The sequence below is a fragment of the Brachycentrus maculatus genome, unplaced genomic scaffold (genome assembly GCF_059751285.1).
Source record: "Brachycentrus maculatus isolate JH-2025_06_01 unplaced genomic scaffold, ASM5975128v1 h1tg000337l, whole genome shotgun sequence".
Classification (NCBI taxonomy): Eukaryota; Metazoa; Arthropoda; class Insecta; order Trichoptera; family Brachycentridae; genus Brachycentrus; species Brachycentrus maculatus.
Window position 1 is genome coordinate 76,585 of NW_028281086.1, and position 20,333 is coordinate 96,917.

General features: G+C 30.3%; 1 protein-coding gene across 1 annotated transcript in view; it reads left to right on the forward strand.

Moving 5' to 3' along the window:
• LOC148303952 (uncharacterized) overlaps nt 1–20,333 on the forward strand; it is a 225,301-nt gene that overhangs the window by 65,701 nt on the left and 139,267 nt on the right. The window contains exon 2 of the mRNA XM_088269087.1: nt 4,192–4,546. Within this exon, the coding sequence (XP_088125213.1) occupies nt 4,192–4,546 (355 nt within the window). The remainder of the gene's footprint in view (nt 1–4,191; nt 4,547–20,333) is intronic.

A 20,333-nucleotide genomic window follows, 5' to 3' on the forward strand; every position in this document is an offset into this window, starting at 1 on the left:
TTATATAATATTTAAGAGGATTTGTATCCCATTAAGGGGTGATTAATTTACGTCATAAACAAATACATGAATTTCGACCTTAGTTTTAATAAATGTAATAAAAAGGGAATCTAGATTATTTTGTCTCTTGTGTTTTTTTTCCATGAATTCCTATCACCCTGTATCAAATATTCGCCACACAATCTGCGATTATAATCAAGTTAATTTCATTAATTAAAAATATTGACTCAATCGCGACTGTTAAATTTTGATGTCTTCATTTATTGAGTATTTTTCTTTGATGCGCGGGTAAAATATAAACTAATTTCCTCCTCGAAACTTTCTACCGAGAAGTCGTTTGCATCTTGATCGTCATCTGTTTTGGTCATTTTTCAGTCACATTGCTTCGAAAGATGATTTAACATACCGTCATTAAAGTAAGGTTTTTTCAGAGCAACAACTGAATTTATTAGTCCGTCCCCGTTTTATGCTTTTTATTATGCGTAATGAATGGTTATAAAATCGACTACACATAAAAATATTTCTTCTTGTCGTTCTTCATTTGTTTCGGCATCTTTTTGTGGACCTAATTACATCACGGGCACCCATTTCTGCGCTCTCCATTACCTTCGTAGAAAAAGTAAAACCTTTTCTTACATTTCCAAAAATGTATTTTTTTAAACACGTTTTTACTTGCTTATATTATTTTAGAAAAATTTAAGATATTTTAATGTTTAAGTTTTGTGGATCATTTAAACTGAATTTATCGCTCTCGTGACAATATTTGGGCTAACAGATTAATAATATTTAAAAAAAATTAAATGTGTATTTTAGTATTTTAAATCAGAGAGAAAAAAGATGAAATTTTTTAAAGATAAAATCGTGTTTTTATCTTAATATGTTCTATCTAAAAATGTAAATAATCGTTCTTTAAAATCTTAAATTTCATTGATTGATTTTAAATTTTCATACAACGTGGCATTTCATTTTTTTTTATGTTTTTAACTATCCATATAAATTCAAATTTAAGCGCTGGTTATACAAAACTTGAAAAAATCTAAGAAAAATTCCATGATAAGTTGACATATTTCATTTTGATTATTAAAAAACCCCGAACCCGCAATTTGATACCAATTTCTAATAATGAGCCACTTGGGTTCACATTAATAGTTTGGAATTGAAATATTTATGAAAATAATAAAAACACAAATATTTCTCTTTTTTAATAGAAAAATAAATTAAAATAAACATTTGTATAAAACCATGTATTGAGTTTTATTTTATTAAACATGATGTTTCGAAAACTACAGTTGTTTTCATCGACAGATTATTACTTAAACAGTTAACTTAAACCAAATTGTAAGTAATTTACTTCAAATTTTAATAAACGTAATGACAGGTATTAATATATTATTAGATTAAAACCAATATATTTGGCTTTTCCACTTTATTTTTATTTGACCAGCGACCGGGTTTCGTCGTTACTGACATCGTCAGACTGGTCTGATGATGTCGGTAACGACGAAACCCGGTCGCTGGTCAAATAAAAATAAAGTGGAAAAGGTAAAAATATTGGTTTTAATCTAATAATATATTAAAAATGCAATTCCATCACGAAGTGTCAGTGGATAATATAAATCTAGTAATGACAGGTGATTACTAAATCACCTGTTGATGAAAATAACTGTAGTTTTCGAAACTAGTCATGTTTAATAAAATAAAAATCAATACATGGTTTTATACAAATGATTATTTTAATTAATTTTTTCTTTATTTTATTTTAATTCAATAAAACTCAATAAATGCTATTTTAAATTTTTTTGCATTTAAATTTTTTAAATAATCAACATGTCTTTCCACAAAGTTGATATCAAATGAATCAATAGTATTTACAACATTTTGAGAGTGTCCAAATACTCAAATCTGGATTATCTCCAATTATATGAGTTATTTTTTATATTAATTTTTGACATCTCATCAAAGATGAAGAAGAATATGGAAGTCTGGGCATTTACGGGGCTGTCGACTGTCATAGGCTGCTTTAAGTGATCACTTTACACACGTGTAACATTCACCAACTCTACCCAATATTGACAACCACACTACTCAAATTCTTGGAAGTTCTATATATATTAACCAATTTTAGCCCCGTAAATGCCCAGACTTCCATATTCTTCATCTTGGATGAGATGTCAAAAAGCTATAAAAAGTACATCTCATTTTGATACTGCGTCATGATATATGCAGATATGTGAAGAAAATATGGGGAAAGCAATGTGATTCACCCAAATATTCGGGCTCTAGTGGCCAGATGAGGTATTAGTGATATCTCTGGCATGTTATTATCCGGGAAATTCTGCGTGTAATCTGTTTACACGCCGGATTACAAATAGTAAAACATGGTAGCCTAAAGCTATCGGAATCTATTTTTCTAGATCACGCAAGTATTGTATGAGCAGCGAGCTTTCTGCTAGCCTTTAAAGTCATAAAACTATGCTATGACGGCAAACAGATTACTTCATTATTTCACAATAGAAATTGAATTTTTATTGTGGATAATAGACGTTTTATTGTATATGAAAACACTCCAATATAAACAGAACCATTATTTTTTTCAACGTAAGATGAAGAAGAATATGGATGTCTGGGTTTTTTCAAGTAGGTAAATAAAAACTGTATGAGTATTTAAATAAAAACTGTATTAAGTATGAGTATTTACAGAGATTACGACCTGTCATAGGCTGGTTTAAGTAATTACTTTATACACTTGTACCAAGTACCATTCTACCTATGATTGACAACCACACTTTATTAAAGTTAAGAAATAATATTTGTGCTTCAATTGAAAACATCTTGCACATGCTACATCTTCGGAACCATCTACGATTAAATTTAGTTAGGTTTCCTATTACCAGAGACCTTCGTAATCAAATAAACCCTTCTTATATGGGATGCAGTGCCCTATGCACTATCAGGTACTGAATCGGGTCAAGACTATAAAAAGAGTTTTATTAATAAAAAATAAAAATCAATCAGTTTTGTTTTACCAGTAACGCATTTATTTGAGTATACCTCAAAATTTATGTACAAATATACAAAAATGAAAACGGAACAAAGAATTTTATTTTTGTTTTATTATTATACAAAATCTTTTATTAATTTAGCAAACTTTGAACAAATGTTTGAGCAGTACTTGAAATTTGTGTATAAAAAATATAATAAAAGCAGTAAAATCTTTTTTGTTGTTATTTTAATTGAGTTTAATTTGAAATTAGTGTAAAAGAAAAAAATACACAAAATTGTTAAATACAGTATATGCCCCCAAACCATATGTTCATTTTTTCAAGTCAAGTTCCAATAACTTACTGTTAAAACCATTACTTTTAATTTAATGCAGAACACATCTGAACAATAAATTCGTTGATTATTATCATTACCAAATGAAATGGACACGAATATCACCTGAATAATATATATGGCCAATTACGTAGATTATTTAATAAGAGGTGACTGCATTAGCCAGCCAGAAGATGCCTTGAATTTATTGGACATTGCGGTTTCAAACAACCTGTTCTTGATGTTATTTCATATAGTAATTAATAAAGAGAAATGTGCGATGCATAACGGTTTTGGGAATCATCTTCAAGGCATTAGAACTCGTTATCACTTAGGTCTAGTGGATTCCTATATTACGAAACCGCGTAAAAACAGACTTTGTAAGTTAATTCGGATTAGATTTTATAGCTGGAATTTAATATCAAATTTATTATTATTATCATGATTTTTTATTGATATTTCAACACTCAAGAAGAAGAATGTGGAAGTCTGGGAATTTACATGACGTACAACTTGTCAAAGGCTGGTTTAATTCATCAAATTTAACATGTGTAACACTTGCCATTCTTCTCATGATTGACAACTATGCTTCTCAAATTTTAGTTCATTTATTTTATTTTTGCGTCCGCCTCCGTAGTGTAATGGTCAGCATGCTCACCTACCGTTCGGGAGGTCCCGGGTTCGATTCCCAGGGGGGTTTAATAAATATAAGTGATTTTTTCACTCTAATATTTTTTTAATATTACACTGGACTGGTACCGTTACTGGTACGTTCGCTGCAATTTATATGGTTTGCCTAGATAATAAATAGTGTAAAGCGTCTCTAAAACACCCATACTAGGAAGCTCGATTATTTATTTTCTTAATTATTTCCAGGCCAGTCTGCCGCAACTGCACGGGCTCCCCGGCGATGGACGCGCCCGCGCCCGCCCCGGCGCCCACGCACATGTCACCCGCGCCCTCGCACATGTCGCCCGCGCCCGCCCACATGTCGCCCGCGCCCGCGCACATGTCGCCCGCGCCCGGGCACATGCAGCCCGCGCCCGCGCCCTCGGCCGCGCCCTCGCCGCCGGCCGGCGCGCTGCGCGGCCTGCTGGAGCACGCCGAGCGGCTCCTGCTCGCCAAGGGCGGCCCGCCGCCCGACCCCCACCGGCACTCGCAGTCCGACGACGACTCGGGATGCGCCCTCGAGGAGTACACCTGGGTCCCGCCGGGACTTAGACCAGAACAGGTGAGGATTTTATTACAACTAAACATGGAGTTTTGTTACTTAAATAGTACTCGTACAAGTTGTCGGCCTCCGTAGTGTAATGGTCAGCGCGCTCGGCTACCGTTCTGGAGGTCCCGGGTTCGATTCCCAGAGGGGGGTCTAATAATTATAAGTGATTTTTTCACTCTAATATTTATTCAATATTACCCAGGACTGGTACCTGAAGCGCAGGGCTGATCACTTTTCCTTCGTGTGTTAACGATCAAGATAACACTGCGTTTAGGTGATGCAGTGCCCTATGCACCATTGGGGTGCGGATAAGGGTACTTATTTTGTACAAGTACTTATTTTGTGTAACTCATTTATGTAAATGACTTGATTCATGTTGATGAACTGTTCTGTAAAATTCCCAAACATATTTATTAAAGTAATAATAACACAATGGAGTCCTGGTGTCAGCCTGGTCACCTTGGGTATTTTAACATGGCGGTGGATTGTACAAACTAATGAATATTACGGACATGCACCGCTGAGAGTAATAGGGACTTAAGGAGTATTACTTATCATTTTTTCTTTAATCGGGAAAAACTTTGCTGGATGATTGCTTAAATACCGATACAAGATCTTTATTTTTTATTTTTTTTGCATGGATGAGTAAAAATCGAAACCAAGAGTTTCTATAGAGTCCTGATACTAACCGTAATGTACGGATGTCAAGCAGTCAAAATGCGATCTCACAGACGTTGTTAGATAGATGTTCAAATGGTGATTTTTTTATTAAAATTAAACACTTGAATAATCCACTTTATCGAGTTTTATTTTTATTTACGACTAGTTTCAAAAACGACAATTGTTTTCATCTTCTGGTACAAATTAAAAACTATTTTATTTTTTTTAGTTTTTAGTTTGTACCAGAAGATGAAAACAATTGTCGTTTTCGAAACTAGTCGTAAATAAAAATAAAACTCGATAAAGTGGATTATTCAAGTGTTTAATTTTAATAAAATAATCATGTTATTCCACAAAGTTAATGCCGAATAAATAAATAAAAATATTCAAATGGTGAAATAAGGGAGAAAAAGCAAGGCTGAGATAAGCCTTATTTATAAAATTTAGAGAGGTGGGTTGAGATGGAAATACGTAACAAATGAAAAAGAACGACAGTTAAACAAATTAAAGATGTGAATGTAGTTAAACAAATTTAAAACGTGGACCAAAGCAAGACTAAAGAAAACTATGCATGATCAAGTATTTGAAATACTGAAAAGGTAAGGAATTGAAATAATTAGCGGGTATGTATGTGGAGATGCTGAATGTGGAAGACCAGTGTGATTGTTAGTTAGTTTTCATAATTAAACAATAATTCAATTAAATCAAATGAAGTAGAAATCATGTTATTTGTGGTCGTGCATGTATTTAAAATACAAGGAGTCTTTAGAAAAACATACCTGATAACATTATTTCCGCATTCTTTCAATGTTGCCCCAGGATCGAATTATATTAATCAATCACTCTCGGGTTTTATAATATGAACGTTTATTCTACAATAATACGCTTAATACGTCTCATAAATGGCCTCAAATATGCAGCTGTAGATCGGAGCACGTTCACGGAGTTATTACCTGTACATTGATTAATGTCCATTACAGGAATACATATTAAGCCTATCACATGAATACGTAATCCTGCCAACTTACCACCGCACTAAACGCAATGGGGGTATCTAACGCTTCTTGAAATTTCATGTTCCTTTGGCTTCAGAATCGTCGGATACTTCAGTTTTTGCAAAAAATCTTGTATGAAATTATTCCTTAGATTTAACGTTTGTACATTTCTTGGTGGAACTGTATTTAATATAATAAAATAACTAATTATATAGATTTTGCCACATACAGTTTATTTGGCCAGTAACGGAGTTTCGTCATTACCGACTTGCTATAAGTCTTTAGAATCTAACCCTGTCATGGCAGATACACACTCACGAATGACTTAAGGCGAATTTACATATATCGTAGTCGTACAGGAGAAAGTGACCAACTACCAAAACGTAAAATGTTCAGGAGGGCCATTTAAGTCACTTTTACTTGGCAAGAAAATAAAAACAATGCAGTTAGTCATTTTTAACAAGTGAATATATTATACTTCCAAGTTTAAAATCCTTTTTTTTTCAGGGCAATATTAAGCTAGTCGGATATCAAATAGTCAATGATCACGATTTTGTAAAAAATGCACTTGGTCACTTTCTCCTGTATGACTACGATATGGCGGACCACTTGGTATAATCCGAATTGCAACTGAGTAACCATGGATACAGTGAGAATCGCAAACCTGGTGACATTACAGAAAACTCGCTTCACTTTGAGCTGCCTTGATTAGTGTAAAAAAATGACGCAGCGGTGTTATATGTGACAGAGATAGAATTACTTCCACCGCTTTTATGCGTGACAGAAAATCGTCAATGAACGGATCGCTATTAATGCATGGTTAACGGGAAACACTTCAGGCAATATCGAAAGAAAAACGGATCGTGAGTCATGTGCATCATCATAACATAAGATTCTGGGTAGAATCTATCAAAACATCCCTGAAACGTCAGTTACCCCATCTATGCTTAGCACGGTAGTACAGTAATATGTACCAGTCTGTGCTAAAACAGAATCCAACTTGGATGCTTTAATTGAGTTGCTGTTTATTTTGCAGAACTCCATTTGCAAGTAATGATAGCTTAATTTCCCTCTAAAAGCATTTTCAAACCAATACACTTTAAACAGAATACATGTCGGAATTAATTATAGAATTCATGAATATATTACTTAACTGACATTTTGATCCATCTTACCCGCATTTGACAGGTGAAATTCGTTTTTTTTCAATTAATAATATACCTAAGGTTTTAACACTGGTACATATAACGATGCACATAATAAAACTCAACAATGCATACTTAAATAAGGTAAAAAAATAAGTTTATACACACTTTTTCTACCACAATTTGATATGCGGCACAAAATAAATCGCCCTTTGGAAAGATTTGATATTTTTTGCAAATGGCGTCCTACGTCAATCATATTCGACATTTCTGAACTTTAAATTTAATATTTATATATTTACATAAAATTATAACATCTTTCAATAGGACGATTAATTTTGTGCCACCCTGTACATACATACTTTAAAAATGGTTCTAGGTTTTAAATTTATTTCTCGTAGCTTAAATGCTCGCTTCAAGAAACATTTTCACAATTTTTCAAATAAGTAGACTTCATGAAAATTCCATCGTATCCGATGAAAAATTACCTACAGCGGTGCTTTAGGGACCTTAGAGGCTTTTACATCTGCCAATAGTCGTACGTAGGAAAATTTTCATGGAAAAGTTCCAAGTTTTCTCGAATTTTATTGCAGCGCAATTTAAGCACGTTCTGGTAAATTATAGCGTATTTTCGTAAAATTGCCATCATCGTTAGCGATATTTTTCCTTTTTTTGGTAATTTACCACTCACATTTTTACCTTTTTCGCTAGGGCAAATATCTAAGTTACCAAAATAATACCTTTATTGCTATTTTTACTTCTTCTTCTTCTTCTTTTTCTAGATCCTAAGGATCTGTTTGTGCCTCCGCTTGTAGCTCTTGGGATGTTGACTCCCAGCTGTCTTTCCACCTTTTTGGAGGTTTGCCTGGGGGTCTGCGTCCTTCAGGGATTTCTTGAAGGGCTATACGTGGAAGTCTGTCATCTGACATTCTGTTTACATGATTCTAGTATCGCCTTCGTTGTCATTCCCACCTCACGATATCCTCCGTCTTACACATGCTCCGGATGTCGGTATTCCTCACTCGGTATTTCTTACTATTTTTACTGTCTACTGTAAATCACTTAAATAAAGTAAAAAAATTAAAAAAGATTATGAATCTTCATTTAAAAACTTTTAATATTAAAATTTTTGCAATAAAATCATTGTATAACTTAATTTTGGAACGTCGAAAATATAACGGTAACCGTTGCATTTAATTGGTTACCTTATTATTATTTTAAATAATACAAAAACATTTAAAACAAAGTTATTTTTGATTCGGCAGTCACTTTGTGGTATTATACATCCATTTTTTCCTCAATATTAATCCTTATTCAGTCCTCATTACTGAAGTTCTTAGAAGAGATTTGGTCCTCGCTGTGTCTGCTCTGGTCTCTATCTCATATATGGAAATCGATCTTTCACATATCTTTTGTACTCTTTCTTTACATTGGAATTCTTAACATTTTTGTTTTACTTTAACTCCCGAAACACATTTTATAACTATACCATTATTAATATATCATCCACACTGCGTGTCTGAGAGCACGCGTGATTGATTCAAACACACTCCACTTGTTATTAATTGATCTATCAAAAAGATGTACAATGATTCATTAATAAATTCGGAAACGGTGAGAAAAAGCACTTGTAATTAGACAGAATAACTAGGGTGAGAATCCTCATTTCATTTTGCCCTACCTAATATTGTTACGACAAACCTTTGAAGTACATTATTCTAGAAAACATTAATAAAATTATTTTTATTTTAATCATGAATACGTAAATGATTTCAGCCTGAATTTCATGAAAAAGATTTACTACAATTTACAGTACGTTATGTATTTATCTTCCTCTGTGGATATGTGGTAAGCACAATTCTCTACCATGCCCGGGTTCGATTCCCAGGGGGGTCTATATATTTATGTGAACATATATATTTTTATATTTATATGTGTTTTTAAAGTTTGTTTATTAAACTATCAACATTGTTTCTACAGACTGACAGTTGGCAGTTAATTTGTTGGCATGTATGACCAGACGTCCATACGGACGTAAAGGAAGCTAATGTCAGGACTGAAGCTGTGACGTTCTATCCTCTCTGGTTACCCCACAGAAACTGCCTGATGGAAGTTATAGTAGTAGTAATAGAAGTATACTTATGTGTGTGCGTGTGTAAAATATAGTGAACTTTCATTTGCGCAGTAAATTCATCATTTGCGTAAAAGAGTAAAAAAAAAACGATGAATGTACGGGCAATTAATTCACCAGCAAAACGATTAAAAGCTTCAATTTGTAGTTTCAAACTGAAATATTTATAGTTCGGAATCGACGGGCAGCTCACTGACAAAGTGCGTTAATCTGTGTTACATTTGTGTATTGTTCCACTTAATACATTCAGATGAAATACCAGGGGTCGTCAAACTTTAGAGATATACCTAAAAATTCAATGGAGTCCTAATTTTAACCCACTTTTACCAGAACACAAATAACACTTTTAAGCCAGGATTTCAATACAACTACATAAAATAAATATTCCAGTAAAATACGTTTATTTGATAATTGAAAGAACATTTTAAGACATAATTATGTACTGATTTCATTTATAACTCTAAATTTATGCATAATTTATAGGTAACATACTTCTTTCATTCTGTTTCTATAATAACACATGAGAGTGAAGCATGGAGTTAGCAAAAATGGATGAAAGCAGACTGAATTCAGTAATGCAAACTCTCACTGCGGCAAAACGATATATGATAGATGTTTAACTGGTGATACAAAAAATGAATGCAAGGCTGAGGTAAGCATCTTCGATAAAATAAAATAAAAAGATATTTTGAGATGGTTTGGGTATGCAAATCGTATGGGTGAAAAAAAACAGTAAAACAAATTTATGAGGCGAATGTGATTGAAAAAAGAAGCACAGGAAAACTAAAGAAAATTAGACATAATCATTATTTCAAATATGTACTTCAAAGAGTCGAAATAATCGGAGGGAATGTACGAGGAGCTGCATGAATATTGAAGAGGCGAGGATTGTTTATAATAACAGATTGGTTTGGCGTTCTACTATCTCTCCCTACCCCTGCAAGAAAACGGCGTGATGGTTTACAACTAAATGAAAAAAAATGTATTAATTTTTTTTATATTTATGAAGAAGCACACTTATTAATCGGTTGGCTGTAACTTTTAATGAAAATATTAATTCAAGTTGCTGTATTTTTTTAAATTAATTTCCTTGTGGCTCTCGAGCCGTGGTTTGACAATCTCTAGAATAGGCGGTAATCCTATCCTAGATCACTTTCTACCACGACGGGGAGCTAAGTATTAATTACCGATCCACAAGATGAATGTTGTGGACCGAGGAGATTGAATAGAAAGCAGAAATGCTCTTGCAACCAATGCCGAGATATAATACGGTTCATTTATTATCATCATCATTACGACACACTTCATCCTTACAAAGACAGCTCTCGCGTTAGGGCTTAGTAATATTACATGCATTTCAAAAGACACACCTTCCTGAATGATGAATTCTTTATGGAATTCCATATTAATTTCACAAACTTTTACGGATGATTAAAAATTCAAGAATATTCTTATCACAATAGTTTTTTATTTGTTTGGGAATTATACAACACATAAAAAAACGCTAGATTGACAATGATTAAAGCCAATCAAATAATTCCACATATCGCTCACTCCTTTCAAGAACGTCATAAATCAAAAATCGTCAATTTTCAGTTGTGCATGTTTTCCGAATGCCCAGAAAATGTACTTAAACCCAGCAAAAGAGGCATATTTTAAACTTAATATTTATTAGAAAATGTTGTTTTTACATTTTGAAGTTTGACATACAAATAAATATCGAGCCACTTATGAAACTTTTTACCATGCAACAGTTCTTTTTAAGTAAATCCTGAAGGTTTTTTCTACATTTGAAAAATATTTAATATATACTAATACCTTTTCTTCAAAATGCAAAAACAATACTTTCTGCCCTGTAGCGGGTAAATATTAAGTTAAAGTATGCCGCTTTTGCTGTGATATAGTACATTTTCTGGGCATTCGGAAAACACACACAGCTGAAAATTTACGATTTTTGATATATGACCGGATTTTTGATAAATATAATCGGAGCTTTTCACTAAATGACGGTATTATTTGATGGCAATACATATAAACAATAACATATCCTTAGTCCTTTGTTTCAAAATATCCATAAACCTTTTAGTACGGGCTCGATTCAGATCTGCGAGGATTCTATTACAAGTTTAATATGATTTATTTCAAACACTACGAAGCTCGCGAACGCCTTTCTCGTGTCGAATTTCATATCACCGACAGTAAAATAAAGCAATGCATTATTTAGTACACATATTGCACTATGAGTGTGCAGCACAGGTAACTGCATATATGCAGCAATATTTTATGCATCTGCTGTATGGCTTATTCTGGTACATTTGAATTCAATACCAATCGTAGAAAATAGAATGAAAATATACCAAATCAAATATTTTTATTCATTTCTTGAATAATAAAGGAATGACATCTGAAAATAGATGAAGAAGTTTATGGATATCTGGGTATTTACATGGCTTATGACCTGTCATAGTTACACTGGTTAAGTGATCACTTTACGCACGTGCAACATTCACAATTCAACCACATATTTTCAATTTGAGTAGTGTGCCATAGATAACTGTTGTGAACTCATGAAACTAAGAGCTGTTCTTTGATTTCACTTATTTATTATTTTTGTTTTTTTTTGTTGTTTTTTATTGCTTATCAGTGGGAACATTAACAGTAGGGGGGAGGCTTTCGTCATTGTCATATTGTTTTTTGACATGTCAAAAAATAATATGAAAATAACTCCTGTAATTGGAGATAATCCAGATTTTGTGAACAAGTATTTGGATACACTCAAAATGTTGTATTGTCATATTGTATTATGGGTTCATTTATATTTATATTCTTTTTATTCGGAATGCATCCAAACACGTGTCACATTAGATTTTAAGAAATAGTGGTATAATAAACCCCTCTATAACGCTGAGATAGGTACCACGTTATCAAAGTGGACGTAATAGGAAAGTAAATGTTCAAATATTGTATTTTAATTTTAAATAACTCACTACAGTCATTTCTGCTAGTTCAAATGTAAAAATACACTTTAAATGTATCGAGTTGTGGTCCCGTGGTTAGTGTCGCGGACTCTTAAGTCAGAGTTTCTCGGCTCGAATCCACTCTACCACAATTTCATACCTATTTCTAATAATGAGTCGCTTAGGCTCACAGAAACAGTAATAAAATGAAATGTTTTTGTAAATGATAAAAACACAAATATTTCTCTTTTCTTTAAAAAAAACATTAACCTCTTATAAAATTCCCTAGGATTAAGGGGTACCTACTTCAAGTTGTAAGGGAGCTTATTGTATTTACTAAGGTGAACTTAAAAATTGTAAAAATTAGATAGAATTTATCACAAAATGACTGCCGAATCAATTCATGGATAGTTTTTATCTAATATCCTTATGATAATGTACAAAATAATAATGATTGAAGAACATTCCCGGATCAATGCTCTCACCTGTGCGAATGACAGGGGGGGGCTTATTTATGATGTATTCATTCTACAGTGTAGGCAAATAATTTATATGAAAATTTTCCATTTCGAGTACATAAACGTTGTTCCTCGTTTTGCTTTATGAATTTGTGTGCAGTTCAGTTTCGATCGTAAATCTCCTATTGTGGTGCACAGCGGTAATGGACCCGAGACTGCATCTCGTTATGCCTCGTAAAAATAACCTGCGGATACTGTTAATGCAGATTTTAAGCAATTTGTTGCATTTTTTTATATTTATAAACAAGACCTTCACACATTGAGATAATCATCGAAAGTCAACTCCAATGTTCGTTTCAATTAAATCAATTTCTTTAAATATTAAAATATTAAAGGTTAAGATCACTTTTGAGTTACTAATGTAAATACGACTAGTTTCGAGAACTACAGGTATTCTCATCAACAGGTAAAAATACAAGCAGTTTTTAATTCTATAAATGGGGGTATACCTTCTCGCCATAAAATTATTTCAATTATAAATATATCGTAGTCGTACAGTAGAAAGTGACCAACTAACAAAACGTAAAATGTTCAGGAGGGCCATTTAAGTCACTTTATCTTGGCAAGAAAATAAACATCAATGCAGTTAGTAATTTTCAACAAGTCAATATATTATACTTCCAAGTTTAAAATCCTTTGGGATTTTTTCAGGGCAATATTAAGCTTGTAAGATATGAATAGTAGATGATCACGTTTTTGTAAAAAAAAATGCACTTGGTCACTTTCTCCTGTATGACTACGATTTGTAGATTCTCTTTGTCTCTTTTGAGCTATTTTTTATCTACAACCACAAACATAAAAGATTTATTAGCATAGAACAATGACTAGTGAAAAGTTTTAGTTTAATAAGCTCTAATAATGAGGTTATGAAATTAAAAGCTAACACACTTTAAAGTTCTTAAGATTCAATCATCTTTTCAAATTTCTGGACTTCACAACACCAACCCAAAGCATTTAAGTAAGAGTCTTTACTCTACCTTCACGTACAATAATTTACTATCCAGATTACGTTTTATTTGTTCACATGATGTAATGCCCTATGCACAATTGGGTTGGGGTGAAGATAAAAAGTGAGGAAAAAATTTAGAGTTTATTTATTTATTTTGACACAATTTTCAGGAAGGCGCTTCAAATACACCCCTTATGCACTAAATTGCTCCCGTAAAGGGGTGGAGTTGCTGAAAAATGTGTATGGTACATGTCGGGCGTTAACGTATGGACAAAAGGCGGTGCGCTTTTCTTTCTTGCCTTTGTTCCCCTTTGCAGTCAGTGTGCACAATGCTCCTATGATTCATGTACTCCTGTCACTACTATTGTTCTAGGATCTATTGTGGAACAGGATGTATGGAAGGACGAAGGATATGGAATATAGTGCACCCTCCCTCTCCTCTGTGGGATAATCGCAAAAGGAAGAACTGGAAGTCTTGCAATCAAAATGTTTGCTTCTGACGTTTTTATATTCGAGTAACGTTAAATTTATAATAAGTACGCTAACATAATGTATTTTTTAGTTCATTATTATTGACACTAATAGAGTTACTTATTGTTTTACTAAGTGTTTTACATAGTAAATACCACTATTTCTTAAAATCTACTGTGACACGTGTTTCGATGCATTCCGCATTATTGTAACTGCAGATGGTAGAATTCCATTTGAAATATATGGGTAATATATCCAAAATTTGACAAGGTTTTTGGATTGAATTCTACTTTACAATTTAAATTCTACATTATCAAACACTCTAGATTGTTTGATAATGTCTTAATAAGACGAAACGCGTCACATATTATCATATATACGTAACTAAAAATCGAATTCAATCCAATAACCTTGTTTAATTTTGGACATATTAACTATAAACCAACAGAGTTTGCAAAAATGGTGAAATACCACTTAAAACTCTTTGTCATGTACTAGTTTCAGAATAATCATTACACCATCAAGTAGACTGTAGTTTACAATAAAATACATTTTGTAGGCAACACATTTTCGAGAACAGCATATGTTTAAATCAACAAAAGAAAAATACAGTCTGTATTTTCACCTGTTGATGAGAACTTTCTGTACAGTTCTCAAAACTAGAATACATACTTAATTCATAAACTCAAAAAAGTCATCTAATACTGAGCAGAAACTTTTATATTTTATGTGAGATCGGAATTCTGGATTATAATATGGACACACTCAAAATGTTGTAAAACTAATGCCCATCACTAAATTATATAAGATTTGTCTAATTAAAATTTCTACTGACCTTTGTAAACAAAATATCAGTTAGAACAAAATAAATCGTTTTAACGTATCAAAATATATAAACAAAACGGGAATGTTAATAAAAAATTATAGCTAAATAATTCCTTATCAAGATTGATTCTTTTCAACACCGATTTATGAAAATCAATGGCAAATATAATATTATTTTTATACGAATATTATACGGAAAAACAATCAAAGTACAGTATGTTCTCTAAATTTTTCGATTAACACCAACGTGATTGCACATAAAAATTTAATGAAACGATTTGCAGAAATTTATGAGAAAACCAAACCAATTTCGATTAGAAATGATTCATTCCGCTGAATATAATTTACATGAACTACAAATTACTAATTACTTTTTACAATTTTTAAAGAGGGCTATATATATATAGATATATATATATATATATATATATATATATATATATATATATATATATATATTTATATATATATATATATATATATATATATATATATATATATATATATATATATATATATATATATATATATATATATATAAATATATTTATATATATATATATAAATATATATATACATAAATATATATATATATATATATATATATATATATATTTATATATATATATATATATATATATATATATATTTATATATATATATATATATATATATATATATATATATATATATATATATATATATATATATATTTATATATAAATATATATATATATATATATATATATATATATATATATAACGTGGTAATATTTTCCTTTTGAAAATTAAGTGTAAATAATATGTAAAGTGGGTGTATAATAATAAAATAAACAATGTGTTGCTTTGTAATTAAAGTTATAATTAAAGTTTATTCTTATTTTATCTTTATAATATTTTTATATCTATCTATCTATCTATCTATTTGATTCTGACAGTTAATAATATTATCGGAAGTCTTTTGTTTAATTCTGAGCGACGCATGCGACATCTGGTAGAACTGTTTTATGTAGGTACTATTTGTAAGTACTTAATAAAATGTATAGGTAAGTACCTAGTTATTTTATTACATCTCCCCCCTTGGAGAAGAAAATTCAAAGTAAAATTTTCACTCCTCCTTCTCCGGATCATCTCCTTGTAGTGAAGGGACTGGTATAAGTTTAGTGATATGATAAAGTTTTTTTTCTTTTCTTTCTTTCTTTTTTCCTTCTTTTTTTTTCTTTCTTTTTTTTCTTTCTTGTTTTTTTTCTTTCTTGTTTTTTTTTTCTTTCTTTCTTTTTTTTTCTTTTTTTCCGTTCTTTTTTTTCTTTCTTTTTTTTTGTATTTTTTTTTCTTGACCCTTTTAAAGTAGACACAGTTTTTCTCAATCCATTTGTTTTTTTCTTTTGAATTCCTTCATTTTTATTCAGATCTCTTAAAGTATCTTCTAATATAACCAAATGTACAACTTTTAATTGTTCATCTGCATTTTTATTCGATTCTAAAACTGGATTCCGGCTTAGACAATCTACTTCTAAATTCTTCTTTCCTGGAGTATATTTTATTTCATCTTTCGTAGAAGTTTTTTCTACTTTATTATTATTTTCATTCTTCAAGCACTGTTTCTGTGTTATTTGTATGTCTTCATTTTTATTCTGATCTTTGAAAATATCTTCTAATTTAACCAAATTAACAAATTTTAATTGTTCATCTGCATTTTCCTTCGATTCTAATACTGGATTCCTTTTTAGACAATCTGTTTCTAAATTCTTCTTTTCTGCAGTATATTTTATTTTATATTTTGTAGTATTTTTTTCTACTTTATTTTTATTTTCATTCTTCAAGCATTGTCTTTGTGTTATTTTTAAGTCTTCATTTTGGATTAGTTTAAATTTTTTTATCATATCTAATCCTATCAAAAAATCATATTTGAAATTTTCTTCATCAATAATATATACATCAACGTTTTTTTCCAATTCAAATATTTTTATTTTCAAAGTCGTCAAACCGTTTGTCTTTTTAACACCATTAATTGTTACTAAATCTGCTTCATTCATATTGTTTCCTTTTCCTTTTAGTTTTAATAACTTAGAATTTATTAGAGAAACATTTGAACCTGAATCGTAAATTCCAAATATTTCAATTTGATCATTTAGTAATAGTTTGACATTTATTAATGGTGTTACTATTCGTTTTTTTGATCGGTTTCGTTTAACTTAGCTTCTATAACTGAATTGTTTACATGTCTGATAGTATTTTTATTTAAACTTATCATCCTCCTTTGTTCTAAACCAGCACGTTACTTCAGGGTGATATCGAGTTCCCTTATTTAATTTTTCACAAATCTTACATGGACTTTTATCTTTAATTTTACCACTAGTTCTTAGATTTCCATATCTTCTTTGATCCGAAAACCTTTTTTTATTTACAATGTTTTCGTGTTTTTTTACTTCATTGAATAAATCGACTGTATCTTCTAATTTTTCTCTATCAATCTTATTAATTATAAATTCTGGTAAACCAGCCACAATAAGATCTACTAAGGTACCCATGTCGATCGTTCTTCTCATCTCCAACAAAAGTTTTTCCTTCCTTATGGCATAGTCTAACAAGGAACCGTCGTTATATTTAAAAGATAATGCAAACATTACATGGTTCCATCCCTTGTTTGTAAATGTTTTACAAAAGTTGTTTTTCCATACTATCCATTCTGAGTTCATGGAAAATTTTATCATCATCGAACTGTACCAATCTTCACAACTTTTATCCATAAACAATCTTAATATTTCAATTTTTTTCTCATCCGTTGTCACCTCAAAACGTATACATTCTTTTTCAAAAATATCCATCCACTGGTTTGCATTAGGATTTTTGCTTGTAAATTTTTCAATGATGAACTTCTCTGAAATATCTTTTAAATTTTGATGTTTGCTTACCTGAGCATTTTGTATTAATTTTTCTAGTAAGTTTTGTAATGTTTGAGGAGCAGTATCCATTTTTATTTTTATTTTGTTTCTTTATTTTTGATTAACAAAATTGTCGTTTTATAACGTGGTAATATTTTCCTTTTGAAAATTAAGTGTAAATAATATGTAAAGTGGGTGTATAATAATAAAATAAACAATGTGTTGCTTTGTAATTAAAGTTATAATTAAAGTTTATTCTTATTTTATCTTTATAATATTTTTATATCTATCTATCTATCTATCTATTTGATTCTGACAGTTAATAATATTATCGGAAGTCTTTTGTTTAATTCTGAGCGACGCATGCGACATCTGGTAGAACTGTTTTATGTAGGTACTATTTGTAAGTACTTAATAAAATGTATAGGTAAGTACCTAGTTATTTTATTACATATATATATATATATATATATATATATATATATATATATATATATATATATATATATATATATATATATATATATATATATATATATATATATATATATATATATATATATATATATATATATATATATATATATATATATATATATATATATATATATACATATATATATATATATATATATATATATATATATATATATATATATATATATATATATATATATATATATATATATATATATATATATATATATATATATATATATATATATATATATATATATATATATATATATATATATATATATATATATATATATATATATTTATATATATATATATATATACATATATATATGTATATATATTTATATTTATATATATATATATATGTATATATATATATATATATATATATATATATATATATTTATTTATATATATATATATACATATATATATGTATATATATTTATATATATATATATATATATATATATATATATATATATATATATATATATATATATATATATATATTTATATATAAATATATATATATAAATATAATTATATTTAAATAAGTAGGTGGTATCTACTTAGTAAAAATTAAATTTAAAAAAATTTAAAAATTAAAAGATTCTCAGTCGCTGTGATAATATCTCTTGATGAGATTTCAGCTTTGAGCTAAAGGGTTTTCTCTATTTTCAGTAGACATTTGCACATCGTTATCCATATATATTTTTCAGACATTTGTATATTCTTCTTTTCATCCCTTTGCCTTTGTGGATAGGGGCGGCTAGTTGTCATTCCAACCACAGCCGCCATAATTTATTCCGTCTCCGCCGTATCCCAGGTGAAATGTTCAAATATTTACATTACATTTTTCATTCTGCATCCATTACAGAATAAAACACCCCCAAAGCTCGCAGCGGCCGCCATTTTGAAAATTGAGCAAATAAAAAATGCACGCGGCTATCGCAGGGCCCATTATTAATTTGAATACTGCATCAGGATTGTGCATTGCGACTAATAGATATGTTTTTCGACTGCCGCCAGCTGTTGCACTGGGAAAATAATATATTTAAAATCGGAAAAGGTAAATAAATATACCCATACGCGGTTTAACATCCGTAAATTCGTTTGCGATGCGTCGTCAAATAATTTCTATTTCTTTAAACCATACGTTGTAGTTAAACAAAAATACATTAATATCAGTGTACATCAACGCATGATTTACGATTCCACGGTTTTTGTAAAATGTTGGAAAAAATTTAAATTTAGTTGTTATTTTATTCTATAACATGTAGTTCTACGAAGAAATATTAGTACAAAACTTAAATCTAATTACATTTAAGCTGTGGCAAGAGTTTCAAGTATGATTTTACATAATTTTATTATATAAATGAATTGTTGTATGCAAATTTAAATAATATTCGCGTACAATTTGAATATATGATATACTTATATTTAAATTATACGCAAAAAACTACCTTCATATTTTATCAGACACCTAGAGTTTGGTAAACGTCAAAACGGTTCGAAAAACCACCGCTAGAGGCGCTCGAGTGCGTCAGGTTTACCGAGGCAAAAAATTAAATGGCTCCCTCGGGTCGTAAGGAAAACGGGAAATGTAAGGGAAAATTGGTAAAGAAAGACTCGAGTTACGGGGAAGATTAATTGGTTAAAAGATAAAATAAGTAAAAAAAATATAAATGAAGCTCTGTATTTTCTTTTAGTTGTTACCTCGGCTTCCTAAATAGCCACAATAAGTGTTGTGAGCGATATCACATTATAAAATAAAATCGTT